The following is a 15,640-nucleotide window of genomic DNA, read 5'->3' as shown; positions in this document are numbered from 1 at the left end:
AGGCAGCTCGATGCCCCCCAGCCTCCTGAGGAGGGAACCGCTGTCCTGCGGCCAGAGAAGCAAGGAGCAGCCCAGTTCTTGTTTCAAAACAAGGACAAAACGCTCCTCTCGTCTCTAGGATCTCTCCAGCTGCAGGTGCCATGAGCAGGATTATCACGGCCTTCAGGGTTTTTTTGTGTTGGTGGCAGCATTGCTAATTCTGGTAGAAATACTCTCCGTAACTGACTGATGCGGTGGAAAGCGGTGTATTTCTGTTGGCAGGGGCATGTCGTAGCTGTTGCTTTGCAGTATCTTTCCAGTTTGGAGATACTGGAATGTTCTCCAGAGGTTCCACTTACACAGCTGTGTGTGGTTTACAGCAGGATGTGTTGCTTTCCATAATTGCTTCTCCTAGCGTGATCGATAGGGTCTCGGTTAACCCAGTGTGTGCTGACTACAGCTGAAGACCACTGTTGTAATTTAGTTAAGAACTTTTCTGGGTCGTATGCTGGAAGTCGGTGGAAGGAATTATGTGTTAGCCTTGTCTCCACGTCACTGTAAAGCCTTAAGCGTAAGCGTAAGTCAGTGTGCACTATCATTAGTCAAATGAGAAATTGCCTCCTTTTCATCTAGTGCAAATGTATGTGAGCTGCTCTACTAGGAAGTTAGAACTTAAGCTGAAAATATTCGGTTTGAACTGCACAGCAGGAAACGTGGTAGGGATGTTGGTTAAAAGGAGCTCTTTAAGGGTGTGCCCGTATTACAAAGGGATTCTGCCTGCAAGTTGGCTAAGGGGGGGACTTAGTAGTACTGCAGGCCTCCCATTGTAGTTTTTAGATGTGGATGGTGAGAGATGTCAGGAAAGCTGTGACAAGGAGGGCAGGATAGTCCCTCTTGGCTTGGATGAGGTCCTAATCAGAGTGACATTGCTGGCGGTTCTAGAAGATGGTGTGCTTTATCTTGTAATTTTAACTGCTCTGGGCAGCCATAGAGTAGACAGCTATAAAGTTGGAACAGACCAAAATGATATTATCTGTTAGTAGCGTATATGAACTATGTTGGACCTTTATTCCATATGGAGCATCCTGTGCTTTTTCTGAGCATGGAGACAGAATCTGTCTTTCTTTCTTCACTGCCATTGCCTTTGGTCAGGGGTTCAGTGTGGCAGTAACATAAATCACACTTGGGCTTGGATACAGAGTATATTTGTGGAAGTACTACGGGTGATCAGAACAAATGCTGGACTTGTTACAGGGGGAGCAAAATTACAGGAGATAAAGGCATAGAGTAGGCCTTTATCTGGTGGATGCTAAGTCAAATATGAGTGAGGATGGCTATCTACATTTTGGGCTATGTTAGCAAGGCCATAGCCATTAGAGCGAGGAAGTATTTATTACTCTCTTTTCAGCACTTGTGAAACTACAAGTCCATTTTAGAGCCCCACAATACAAGAAAGATGCTGATGAACTGGAAGGGATGCGGAGAAGGGCCACTGACGTTGCTAGGTGGCTGGAGCACGTGGTGTCTGTGGAGAGGCTGAGGGCTGTGTGTGTTTAGCCTGAAGAAGGGGGGGCTTAAAGGGGACCTTACCGCTGCTCTTAATGAGTGGTTATAGAGAGAGGGCACTTAGGCTCTTCTCAGTAAAGGGGCAGGAGGCTACAGGCACAAATTGCAGTAAGGGGAATTCTAACTAGAATAAGGAAGAACATTTTCACCACAAGAGTGGTCAAACAGTGGATTAGGGGCCCAGAGAAGCAGTGGGATCTCTGTCCATGGAGATGTTACAAACTGGACTGGACGTGGCCCTGAGCAACCTCATCTAACTCCTTAGTTAGCAAGAGGTTGACCAAGTGCTGTCCAATGAATCTTGCCAATCTATTGTCCTCTTCAAGGTGAGGAAACAACATTGTTCAGGGTAGAGCTGACTGTCCCTAAGAGAAGGCAGTACTTCAGGTGTTACCTCTCTGGTTGGCAGCAAGGAAGACGGCAGATTTTAATTTCTGTTACAGGTTAGTGCATAGACGTGCAAGTAAACTTGTAAAACTGCGATGATTGCATTTCAGGTATTGCGTCTAACATTACAGGCAAAAGGACAAGTAATATTTTGCAAGGCTGACATGATGAGGATTTTGTGTTTGGAGAAAGTCATAAACAATTAAAAATACAATAGGTGGGAGGGTATAACTTTAAAGCTATATAATCAACTCTGAGTTTTGAAAAATGTTTCTGTGCCATAACCCATGCTCCGTATTGTTCTCTAGCTAGTAGGTGGAACCACTGGAGAAGTCCAGGCACAACAATCTGATAAATATTGTAGTGTTGAATGCTACTCCTAAATCCTACTTGGTCTCACAAGTTGTGTTTCTTGGACTTGCTGTGGGTGTTTGCTGCCTGACAAGTTCTGGAGTTCGGCTCTGGCAACTGGAATGAGAGGGAGCTTTCTCTTGCTCTCCCACACACTCGCTCTCCCCCATCCTTTCCCGCTAATTCACACCCTCAAACACACGTGAATGAAATCAGTGAAGTGCGTGTCACTAATGCTACGTGCTTATACATTGCTGAAGATAAATCAGCTGCTTGTCACATTGTGCTCAAGAACATGCTGAGGAGCAAAATGTTGTAAGCCTGAATTAGTGGATCAGGCATGGATCGTGGGAGCAAAGTCCTTGTCATGAGATTAGCTTTCTTCTCGTTAATAGGAGTTATCTTGAGCAATGTGGGTAGAGGCTGATTTCAAAACAGAAGGAAAGGGAACATCCTTGCTCTATCAGAATGGGAGGAAAAATTGAGACGGGAAATAAGTAAGATGAGTTCTGCTCTAGTGCATGTTTCAACATCTCATAGCAAATGTGGAGTAAAACTGATTTGCTTTGTAGTTTTTGTTGTCATTGGGGTTCTGATAGTATTAGCAAAATTATCTTCTGAATTTCAGTCACTTATTGCTTGCAAAACAGAGCAAGAGTAAAGGAGTGATAGATGTATGTCTACCTAGGCATAGGAGCTCTGCAATCATACATGCTGTAAGTCACATTTTAATAAAAAACCAAACCACAACAACCCCAAGCTTAGATTCCTTCAGAAATTACTGTTTTTAATCCGTTTCTCTCTACAAGCCTACATTACAGTTGCAACATGTTTTTCTTCTCGGTTCTGATTAACAGTTACTTCAAGTCTTGACCAAAACTTCATTCTAGACTAGGATAACTTCCCCCCCCCCAAGGTATTATTTATGTTGTTCTAGAACTATAGCTAAGATAGCCAAGCATACAGGTTGTCTCATGTTGGTAAGATGACGTGAATAGCAAGTTTTCCTCTAAATGGTACAAAGCTAAGAAAAAAAGTGTTGCTCCAGAATTACAGAAAGCCTGAAATACCAGCCCAGAGAGATCTGGCCCTGGAACTTCTTAGGAGCTGGCGTTGGACAAGAGAGATTCTTATACATGGACACAGTAAAGCCAGAGCAGTTAAAACTTTTAGAGAAGTTTTTGTGATCTTTTTTTCCTTGTCCTTTCTGCTGCCTCTCTGTGTTGACCTTAAAGGTCTCTACAGGAGTGAGACTTGCTTATTTGAGACCATCATCTTCCTGAGTCATCATACGCTTGTGGTTAGTGGAAGTGTTCAGGAGGTTTTTAATAGTGCTGGATTTGAGATGGTGCTGTTTCCTGTTGTAGTAAGTCCTTGGGAGAAGGTTTTGAGTGTGCTGTGTATTGTGTAGAACAGGAAATTAGACTAATCAATACAACTTTCTGAAAATCAAAAATACAGTGTAAGTTGGTATTGGTAACAGTACAAATGTTCTGGGTCTGTGTAAGTTGAAGAGTTTGTAATGAGATAAAATCTTAGCCTGAGATTAAGCAATTGCACTTTCTCAATTAGAATTGTCAGCATTTCCATTGCACAAAAGAAGACGAGTGAAAAAAATGAAGTAAAAATTTTGCTGTATGAACCATTGTGTTTCTAATAGGTGCTGCTAGGATGTGGGGTAAATAGTATATGAATAAAATGCATCAGAGAGGTTTTTTGTATGATTAAACAGTGTAGGCAGGTCTATCTTTTTGGAGGATTTATTAATCTGCCCTTTTTTTTTTTTAATTAAACAGGAGATGATAGGTGGAAATGAATCCTGTACTGCAGGACCGATACCTATGTCCTACTTAACCTGCCTGACATACATTCTGGGAGAATGGACTGGTGTGGAGCATATTGAAGATTACCTGAGTTATGCAGTCTACCTTTTATGGGTGCTTTTTCCACTTGCAGTAGTTTTTCTACTTCCTGGAGTTCTCGTCATCCTCTTCTACACTTCCATTCTCCTCCTTCATATTTATAAAAGGAAGAATGAACTAAAGGAAGCTTATTCCAATGATTTTTGGGATGGTGCAAAACAAATGGTAGCTACCCTGTGGGACGGACATGGAAGAATATGGCATGGTAAGCAAGATCTGACGTTTCATTAAAAAATGCTGGAGCTCTTATTCCTGGTTTACCTTTCAGGATTATCAATATATATATGATTGTTGCTGCTGTTGCATGAAACCTAAAATTCAGGCCAATTTTTCTTCCATTTTATCAATGACTGCCAGTGGTGCTTGGGAGAAAAAAAGCCGCTGACACTTTTTTGGATATAAATTGTTTTGTCTTATGCATTTATTCCTTTGCTGCTACAAAATGAGATCTTTCATGCAGTTGGATATATCTGTAATTCTTTAACTGGTTTTTTTTTTTTTTTTCTCTTTTTATAACTGCTCCTGGATTTCCTCATTCCAGGAGGACCTGAAATGTTTGCTATGTTAAAAATTAGATCAATTAACTATATTATTTCAGAGTCAGTGTATGAACACTGGAAGTTAAATGCCAGTTCCCTGATAGCTAGGAGGTCAGCGCATGTTAGCATAACTAAATTGCACTTAACCAGTCTTTTACATACAATGCCAAATGGTGGCTAAAAGGAGCGCTTAGTTTGCTCACTAGTTGCTACGTCAAATTGACTTTAGAGCCTAAAACTGTTACAGAACCCTACTTTTTTATTTTCTTTCTATGTATTTTTGACAACTTCTTTCTCTACTAGAATGTCAAAACTAAGGGCTCTGTTCCTTGTCCTTCTATGGTTATTTCTTTTGTAAAGACAGACTTAATGAATGATTTGGCTTTTCTTTCTAAGAAAATCATAAGCCTCTTTCAGAACCATTCAGTCTAGATGCGGCTAAAGGAGAAAGACATGTTTAAGGGCAATTTACATAAAGAACAAATCCTGCTTGAAAATCATCTCTATTTGTTCTCTAGTCAAAGGGAAGCGGGTTTTCAAGGCATTGATAACCAGATGGTGCAGTGGCTGTATCAGATAGGCTTTGTAAGGCTAAGATGTAACTTTCAATTCTAGGAAAGTACACTAGATCAAAATCAACAGCTACATCAAAGAGCTTAAAATACTCACTTCAGAATAAAAAGCTATTTACTTTTTCTCATAAGAAAATGATTTTTTAAGGCCTTGACTCTTTTCATCCTTAGTAACTTTTCCTTTTTATAAGGTCTAACTTTTTATTTGCACAGAAAAGATTCTTATCCAGTCCCTCATCGACCGTTGTGAGTTTTTTCTGCCCTGCCAGTTGCGTCCATGTTCTCTATACACTTCTCTTGCTAAAGAATGAAATGCATTGTGATTATTTTTTCCCCCCACTTGATTAATCAATATATCATAGGAAGAACTTTTCATCCTGAAATCTCAGAGCGTTGGGAAAAAAACCAAACAAATAAAACCCAACTCCACAACCAAAAAGCCCAAAACTAAAACCCCAAAGTAGTGTGTGATACCTGTAACTTTACATATATTATGCAAACGCTAGATGTAGGTATCATTCTGGGTATGTTTGGCTGGCACGGAGCACAGTTAGTAGTCACTTGGGATGGTTCAGATGATATGCTTGCAATATGTTACAGCTTCACAGGTATAGAAAGTAAAATAGAGGGAGAAGAGCCAAGAGTACCTTCAGAATTAAAAAAAATTACTGGAATGGGAATTGCAGACCTGATTAACTTTGGAAGAAGTGACATGGTTTGGGTTTTTTTTTTTTAGCTGTTTTTTTTGTTTATTAAAAAAAAAGCGACCCACAAACAAGATACTGTAGCAATACCGCTCAGTGTTAACTTAGTATGTTCTGTATTGATGCGTTTTGATATTTTGTGTTAACTAATATATTCTGCATTGTTAATTTAATGAGAAATGTAAGTTCACTAAGAAACTTGTGTGTGTTTATGTATGTTTCAATTAAGCATATAAAGCCCCAAATAGCTTTTAGTACTTAGTGATGGAAAATAGAGCAAATATAACTCTGAGAGAAATAACAAAGATAAGCTTCATACTCTGGAGTGAAAGGAGACATGTAAAGGGATGTTGTCACATCAAATCTTCTTAAACAGTTACTGGTGGCAATGAACTTTGAAAGGTAAATAATAGCTTGAAATAGTTGTTTCACCACTCCAATCTTTATTGTGATTTCTCCTGAATCATAGATTTGGAGGACTCTGCAGCATTGAAGACAGTGAACTGAAGAAAAAAGGAAAAATTACATATTTCAAGAGAGTGAGACTGCATGTTTTGTGTTCAGGGTTTTTTTTGTTGTTGTTCTTTCTTTAAACTGTGGCTCTTCGACTTTAAATGAGACTTGTATTTCCTGTGAAAGCAATTTAGTAAATGCTGCAAGTTACCTCTTGATTTTTTAGGAGTCACTTGGCTCTTACCGCTTCTCAACAGCTATCGGTTTCAGTTTGCCAACTTGCCGCAAGTTACTTTCTTTGGGGTGGAATTGTATCAGACTTTGACATCTGTTGTGCCTTTAACTCCTAACAGGTTATGAGCTTCATGGTGCTGAAAATATTCCTGAAGGACCAGGGCTTATTGTGTTTTATCACGGAGCTACTCCTGTTGACTATGTCTATTTCATGGCTAGACTTTTTATACAAAGGAAGAGATCCTGCCACGTAGTAGCTGATCATTTCGTCTTTAGATTACCAGGTAACATACTTCATTATAAACAATCAGTTTGAGAACTCTAATTTTTTTTTTTTTTAAACAATGTAATTAATAAAAATTGTGCCACAGGAACACAGAACAGACATTCAGACAAATTTAGTGAGAGTGTTGAAGTACAGCTGTCTCTGACATGTCCTTTACAAAAAAGAGTGAGTTTATGAGACTGACCCATGCAAGGATGGGTCATACTCCTGCCTGGGCAACACCTTCCAACAACTCTAGGGTGTTTAGAAACAAACAGAAGGAGATCATAGGAGAAGCAGTTGTCTTCGTATTAATCGGTAGCAAAGACTTCAATAAGATGTTTCTTTTTTTATTAATATAGGCAGAATGAGTGGCGTAACCTGATTAAGAAATAAACTATTTGGAAGCAATGCCCTTGAAGTTGACAATATTAGTCTGGGAAGACGATGTGTTTTTGTATCCTACCCAGTTGAGTATGATGGGAAGTGGAACCTGTCCCCAAGAAGACTGTTCCGAGTAGAATCTTTTTTGGAGGAAAGCTGTAGAAGTGTGCAATAAGTTTGTGTGAAACATGAGGTGAAGCATGAAGAAAATGAAAAATATGTTTAGGGCAAGATTTTGGCTGGACAGCTTAGTGAAAAACACTGTGGATTGCTGAAATTAATTACCTGAGGGGTTTGGTTTTTGTGTGTGTGAAATACAGTAGTACCCAGTTCTTTTCCCAAGTTCAGTTTGTGACTAAAAACGTCACAATTCATTTTGTGAATTTACAGGAATGTTCTGTAGGATACTGATGCTTTTAGTGGAAAGAACTCATATCAGAAAACTGTCCTTTTGTCCATATAGTTTTATTTCAGCCTTAATCCCTGAAAACTGAACTTTTCCATACTGATAACAGTATGGCTTTGCCTCTACAACTGCTTTTGCCAATGGACTAGGATTTGTGAGTTGATTATCAAATCTTTTGCAGACAGCTGACCAATGTAACCTATTTTGTAATTTAGATTTGGCTCCATATTGTATCTATTAATACTTATGCACAGTCATTTATCAAATGGGAGATTATTTTGTTTTTCTCCCATTTCTGCTTTAAAATAAGGTTCTAAGTGTGAGTATGCTTGTGGGTCCCCAGGTATTGTTTAGTATCATTGCAGAGACCCCTGGCTGAATGGCTGGGCTTGAAGAACTGGGGTCAGCAGGACAACATCTAGCTAACAGCTGGTTTCTACAGGCGTTCCTCGGGGGTTGATACTGGGACCAGCGCTGCTTAATGTTTTTATTGCACATCTGGATGAGGGTTGGAGTGTGCTCACAGGAAGTTCACTGATGATACTAAATGGGGGGACCAGTTGATACACTGGGAGTTAGAGCTGATACTCAGAGTGTCTTCACAGAAATGAACTGGCAGAAACATCACGAAGTTCAGCAAAAGCAGATGTGAAGCTGTGCATCTGGGATGGAGCAATCCCATGCAACAGTATCCTGGGTAGAAGGTGGCTTTGCAGGAAAGGACTTTGGCATTCTAGTGGACAAGAAGTTGGTGGTGAGTCAGCAGCATGCCCTTGCAGCAAAGAAGGTGAACTAGCTACTGAGCTTTATCTAGCATGAGTGTAGCCAGCACGTTGAGTGAAGAGGCTTTTTCCCTTGGCTTGGCGTCTGTGCAAGCACATCTCACAATACGGTGCCCAGTTTTGGACTCCCCAATATCAGACAGACATTAACACACTAGAGTGTGTGCAGTGGATGATGGGGGGCTGGAGCACACAATGTATGAGGAGAGGCTGAAAGAACTGGATTTGTTTGGTCTATACCAGATAAGGGTGGAAGAAGATATTATTGCTATCTTCAATGACTTAACGGGAGGGTGCAGAGAAGGAGTCAGATTCTTCTCGCAGGTTCACAGCAATAGAATGAGAAGCAACAGAGACAAGTTGCAACACAGGAAATTTTGATTATATGTGTGGAAAGGTATTTTACCATGAGGGTGATCAGACACCTCAACAGATTGTGTAGATAAGTTGGGGAATCTCCATCCCTGGAGACTTTCAAAACTCGCTGGGTGAGGCCATGGGCAGCCTGATCTAGTTGGACCCACTTGTAGTGGGAGGTTGGACTGGATAACCTTCAGAGGTCCCTTATGACCTACAGAATTCTCTGGTCTGTGAATGAATTAAGGTTATTCAGGGAAGACAAGCCCAAAGAGCCCAGATAATGTTGTGGGTTGTGTTTCCAAATCTGCACAATAATGTATGACTGGCAACCCAGATAGATGCTGCTTCTCTTGTGAATCAAACCGGAAAGACTGCCATAATTTTATCCTAGTACTAAGACTGCCTGATCTTGATTAAGTCTTCAGGTTAAATTGGATGCCTTTTCAGAAGGTGTTTTAGTTAACCAAAAGTTGTTATGCTCAATGCAGGAGAAATCGGGGGGTGGGGTGGGTTTGGGGCATCTGTAGGCTGTTAGACACACTTGGATTAGATGACTTAATGATCCTTCTGTTTTTATGATTATTGAATCTGCTATGAATAGCTGTGAGGAATGGCTTGTCCCATGAATCTGAATCTCGGGTCCATGCCAGTATGGAATTGCCAGTATGGGGTCTCATTGCATCACCTGCATTGCGCACTGCTGTCCTGGAGTTAACTGGAGTGTGTTTGTGAAATGTTGCTGTGCTTCCTAAGGGATGCATGAGCCTGCAAGGAGTCAAACATGCCTTTCCGTACTGCTTAATCTTGAAAGATACAGCTTGATAACTTATGGAAGGGAATCTAACCCAGTAGGAGACCTTCTATAGATATCTGGAGATTCCTATTGAACGTTGCCTAATGTGTCTTTCATTCATGTCGATGCAAAAGGGAATTATTTCATTGTCTCAATTTATGCTATATCAATACTGTGTGTGCTTCTGTTGCGTTTTGGGGCAGAAGGATATGAAATATGGTCCTGTGGCTTCTTTTTTTGGTTTTTCTTTTAAGAACTAGAGGTTAATCACAGAAAAAAAAAAAAACATTCCCGTGGTTTCTGGTTCTTTTAGATTCTTAGCTGTGTAATGCTCAGGAATACATTGATTTCTCTAAGGTTGAGTTAAGAGAAAATCTTTTCCCAAAGAGTGCAGTGGGGACTGAGATTTCACTTGTGTTCTTTTCCATCACCCTCTCCTACCGTATGGGCCATGTTTGCTTCCTAGAGTCATCTGGAAGCCCTCTTTAAAAGGTTGCCTGCTATTTTAGGGGATATAAGACAGTCCCTCTCCTCAAATGTCCCAGGTGAAAGGAGCTGTGACTTCTTGTCTGTTACACAGACAAGGTGTTGCAAAGTGTCTTGTGGCCTAGATATTCTGCAGATAGACATGTGTGGTTACCTGCAGTTGTGAAAGGTTAGATTCAATGATCTAAATGATTCCTCTCTGTCAGTGGTCTTAAAGGTCAACCATAGAAAAACAATGACATCCTTGCCATCTTGCTGCCAGGTGGCTGACAGCCCCTATGTTAGAGTCACTGGGGCTAAGTTAGAGAAATGTGTATAGTGCAGTTATTGAGATAAGTGTTAAATGCATTACTGGGTACTCTCCAAAGGGTATTCAGACATGGGTGTGGACACAATGTTGTGGAAAATAGGAGAAGAGTATGCTGGGGCAAAGGGCAGAGTCCGGGTTGAATGGTGGAATAAAATTAATTTTGGACTTCTGGGTATTAGAATCCCTTCATGGTCTGGAAGGCTGAAAGACTGTGTTTAGATAACTTTGAGAGTTGTTTTGTTGTGGACAAATAGATTCTTGGTCACTTTAATGCAAAAGCCAGGTGCTACCCCGATGTTTCTTCTGACTCCGGGATGACCTTTGCCCTTGGGCACAGGGTACCCTGGCTGTCCCTTTGGGGCCACTGCACAAGTGCCTGTCTCCCTGCTGCTGTAACGGAGCCAGGTTCTTCCTCTTTGCTACTGAGATATCGATAGGAATGCATGATCTGCTGGCTGGGCTGTGAGGTACAGCTCAGGATAAAAGGTTTATTCTAAAAGTCAAGGGGGGGAAATATGGCTGAGAAATTTTGTGAAGACTTGAAGCCCCACCCCACTGCTATTCTGTATTACAAATTTCTGCCTGTATTCTGTCTATATTATCTTCTTTTTTTTCTGACCTATGAACTGGACAGACTCGTGGTGTTGCTCTGTCACCCCCCCACCCCACCCTGCCTCTTCCCCAGCGTGTCCAATGCAGAAAGGAAAACTATCTTCTCAGCTTCTGCTTCCTTGGAGTCTCTTTTCCTGCTCGGCTCAACCCTTCTCATGGCTGTTTTGTCTCTCTCCTGAACTCTTGACAGAAAGGACTTAGAGACAGGCAGCTTCCTACCACCAGGTACATACCAGAGAGCTTTAATTAGTATGGGAATGTAAAACATTGTAAGAACTAACTATTGAAGATCCCACAAACAAAGCACTTGAGAGAAATTACATTACTTTAGGAGAACTTTATTTCAGGTGTCCTCTGTGCAAATGCTACTAGATGAGGACTGCTAGTGTCAGCAGCAGTGTGCGAGGCAGGCAGAGCAGAATATGAGACAGGTGTAAGGCAACTTGTGTTCTCTTCTTGTGTTTACGGACAGATCCCGATTGTGTATAGATACAAATCAGGAGTAATTATACTCATACCAACTGCAAAGAGACATCAGAGTTGAGTTAAGAATAAGCTAATGATATGGTGCCTCATGCTCTCCTTCCCAAGGCCTTAGTTTATGCAGGCTGTAAGAGAAGACAGACCTCTGTCTTCTTAACTATATTTGGACTCCTCTTCAGTGTGTGTGTATGTAACAAATGTGTGTTCGTAGTAACAACTATTCATTTGTTAACTTGAGGTTAAAAAAGGAGGATCTGTTATTGAGGGGCAAACTCGACTAGATCAGTTCTATGTCCTTGTCTATGGCTGATAAGGTTGATTGCCTCAGTGGGAAACTTCAAGACAGACAAGTAATCTTTCCCATGCTGCTTAGTCATCTAAATTTCCCATTTTCATAGAATCATAGAATCATTATGGTTGGAGGAGACCTCAAAGATCATCAAGTCCAACCGTATACCCAATAGTATGCAGTACTCATAAATACTGTATAAATTTTAAATTTATTGAACCAAGTGAACATGATTGATTTCCTGCAAACAGAGGTTTGTGCTAGTTATGTTCTTTCACGTTAGACTAGTTGTCTAAATTGATCAGGTGTGCACCCATTTGATGCTTGAAAGCAAGTTTTTGATAGTCTGTTGTTTCTTGAAGAGTAGGGTAAGTACGACATTTCAAATTTAAGATGATATGAGAGGTTTATGTAACTTTACAGTTAAAAACTTCAGTAAATGAAAAATCTTAACCTAAGATGAATATACCCGATCCAGGTTTGCTAGATGCCTCTGTGTGTGAAAGACCATCCGGGTGCTCACAGGCTGAACCAAGGAATCAATTCCTGCAGTGATCTGTAACACAGAGAATGCTGCATTTTCACTGTCATTCTCTTTCTTGTGCAGTGACCGCTCTCTGTTCGCCAAAGTTAACAAAACAAAAAACACAACAATTTACTGGTATTTTCTCTTGTGGCACTTTATTAGGACTCTGCTACATTTGAAAAGTAGAGCTTGGGCAAAGAGCTCGTGCCCTGGAGCCAACTTAACAACTCCTTTAAAACAAATGAAAGATGTCACAGAGTGCTTGCCATTTTTTTTTTTTTCCCAGTTCAGTCCTGATTGTGAGATAGCAGCTGACTTTACTGTGAACAAAAAGCCACTGAAAACCCTAAATCTTCAATTTTTAGACAAAAATTTATAAGCAGGACTTAATGCTTCAGTCCCTCGAGAGGCATCTTTCATTTGGGGTTACAGGTTATTAGACCAAGTAAGTTTTAGCCATTGTGTTCTGTGTTGGGAATCTGTACTCAGTGGTAATATGACTTAACATTTTCTGAATTAATATTATCTTACCCTACAGGTTTTAAAATATTACTTGATGTACACGGAGTTATGCATGGACCAAAAGAAGAATGTGTCAATGCTCTGAAGAAGGGCTCTCTGATAGCCATTGCCCCAGGTGGAGTTCGGGAAGCACTCTTTAGTGATGAAATGTATACTATTATCTGGGGTAATCGGAAGGGCTTTGCTCAGGTGGCCATTGATGCAAAAGTGGTAAGTATGACAGATCACAGAAGAGAAGCAAAGAATGCTAACTTAGTAGTACTTTTGTCCAGGGAAAGCTGTTTTGATTATCATATATTTGGTGTTACGTTGCTGAGTGTCATGAGTATGGTCTACTTGCTCTCGTAACTACATTTCAAGACTCTTTTTGTTGCTTTCATTAAGAAGCCTTTGGAGTCAGCTAGGAATAGCGTGGTCAGGAAATCCAGAGTTTAAAAGAAAGAAGGATGAAATCCAGGACGGTTTCTACGTTACAAGCTTGTGCTGTTTTACACATACCTGGTCAGGATTGTGATGGCTCAACGCCTTACCAGAATGATTGGGAAGCAACCATACATTAACGTTTCTTTTGCCCCTATCGCTGAAGCATACTGTGAGCCAGCACAGTATAGACTCACTGGCACTATATACTGTATTGGCCTTCACGTCACTAGTGTGAACTCTCTCTTCAAGTCTAATATCCAGCACTGTGCTTGGTCAGCAGGCAGATAATTATTCGTATGGGACCAACTGTGAAAGGCACATAAGTGTATGATGTATTTGAATTGTAACTGTTTTCATAATAATTTCAGAGTCCCTCTCATTCTATATTTGGACTTGAAAGATGTGTGCATATGCCCGTAGGTCTGCATATACTTAATTGGAAAGTAAGTCTCACACAAAGAGTTTTATGTTTAGGTACTATCAAAGAGAGACTAGTTAAATCTCTGGATTTTATACAGAAATAGAATACTTTTAAGGCCCAATTTTAAGTGTGTGTCACTTTTCTCAGGAGGAAAATAATACTGTTTAAACAGGATATTTTCAACAGATTAAGATTTTACTTTTGTATTGTAATAGCATATGAAAGGCCATACTTGGGATTCAGCTATGGTTTTACTAGTTATATTTATTTTATTGAATGTGTGCTCGGTTCCCTTTATGCACTTGCAGCTTCATCCCCCTCTCAAAAAAACCTGAGAGATGCAGTAGAATAAGAATAGTGTCGGAGGCAGGCTGAAAGTGGGGAAAATATCTTTCTTTAGATTAAAGATGAACTTTAAGTCACCTTTAATCGTGAGCATAACTCCTCATGGAAGGGAAAATGTGTCTAAAACATCAGAAAAATGTGTCTAAAACTGGGATCGTCAGCTTCTTAAAATTGTCTCATTTCAGCAGTTTGTTTGCTAGAATTTTTGTTTTCTAAACCAACTTGGTACATACAAAAGTCTCTACCTCTGTGTCAAAAGCAAGATGTTCCAAGTAAGATGGTTCTAGAATAAAGAAGTTTGATACCGTTCAGTTTAGGCAACTGCACTTCTTTTTATTGTCTATAGTTGCATTGGATTATTTACAGACTTCCTCCCCGCTGCCCCCCCGCCCCTCCCAAAACCAACTTGATACTTGTCGGAAAAGTTTACGGAAAAGTTTAATTTACTAGCTCATCTCCATGCTTGTCTGAAAAAGTTTGAAAGAATCTGAATGTTTGAACAGTTTCATAAAGAGTTCTGTATTTCTGATGATGCTATGAACAGTGAGTACATATTATAAAATGATATTAAAAAGCTTCACGTAGTAGTTGACCCCCTCCTGATTCTTGTAAATCTTGACAGCTGTTTGCAAGTTCCAAAACAGCAGTAAAAAACTTGAAATATTGAACACCATTCCAAATATTCATCAGCAGAAATAAATCATGGACATGTATTGAATATGACCCATCATATATGAAGCAATACAATCCGCGTAGCAGAGACAAATTGAACGAGTTCATGGTCCCAATGCTGTGAATTCTTCCCTTTGAGCATAACTACAAATTAGGTAAGAGGTGTAACCACTTAAGTCACAGCTGTGCAAACACTGCTGGGTGAAGGGGCGCCTAAATGCTCTGTAGGTTCTGAAATCCCGGACTGCTTTGAGAAAATGGACTTGCTGAAACAGTGACTCACTGAAATCTCATGGTATTCTCCAGCTTGAAACCTCATGGCAGAGGGTCACAGAAGAACTTAAGAATACTTGTTTTGCTCTCTATATGTCCTTGTCTGAGAAACACTTCTGAAATTAATTTGCTTGTTGGATTTAAGTGAGGTAATAGGTTTTTAGATAGTGCTATCTTCATTAAATTCTTAATTATTTTTTTTCCCTCCTAGCCCATCATTCCTATGTTTACACAAAATGTTCGAGAAGGCATTAGGACATTAGGAGGAATAAGTAAGATATTTTCTATTTTTTTGTAGTTTATTTTTCCATATGTGTTTAGCCTATCTCTGGAGAATTAATCCCCATATAAATTTGAGATTTGACCCAGCCTTGTTTTGGAAAGTTTGCTCTCCAGTAGAGTTCAGAGATGTTACTGGGATTTAATATCAGCATTAGATGTGGTATTGGCTCATCTAAGTTACTCTCCACATAACAGTGTGCCTTCACAGAAGCAGTAGAAGAAAGGAAAAAGGACCCAGAAAAAGGGAAATAGATTTAGAGCACTTTTTTTCTCTGCTTATATCTGCTGGGCCAACTCTA

The 15,640-nt window shown here is 40.1% G+C and overlaps 1 protein-coding gene across 1 annotated transcript in view; it reads left to right on the top strand.

Annotated features, from left to right (window-relative positions):
* Nucleotides 1-4,082: 4,082 nt before the first annotated feature.
* Nucleotides 4,083-15,640, top strand: part of TMEM68 (transmembrane protein 68) — a 15,586-nt gene continuing 4,028 nt past the window's right edge. Inside the window, exons 1-4 of the mRNA XM_009704891.1 lie at nucleotides 4,083-4,410; nucleotides 6,827-6,991; nucleotides 12,942-13,135; nucleotides 15,271-15,331. Of these exons, the coding sequence (XP_009703193.1) occupies nucleotides 4,083-4,410; nucleotides 6,827-6,991; nucleotides 12,942-13,135; nucleotides 15,271-15,331 (748 nt within the window). The remainder of the gene's footprint in view (nucleotides 4,411-6,826; nucleotides 6,992-12,941; nucleotides 13,136-15,270; nucleotides 15,332-15,640) is intronic.

The sequence above is a fragment of the Cariama cristata genome, unplaced genomic scaffold (assembly GCF_000690535.1).
Source record: "Cariama cristata isolate BGI_N322 unplaced genomic scaffold, ASM69053v1 scaffold13127, whole genome shotgun sequence".
Classification (NCBI taxonomy): Eukaryota; Metazoa; Chordata; class Aves; order Cariamiformes; family Cariamidae; genus Cariama; species Cariama cristata.
Note: the sequence above shows the minus strand (reverse complement) of the source record. Positions and strands in the feature narration are given on the sequence as shown.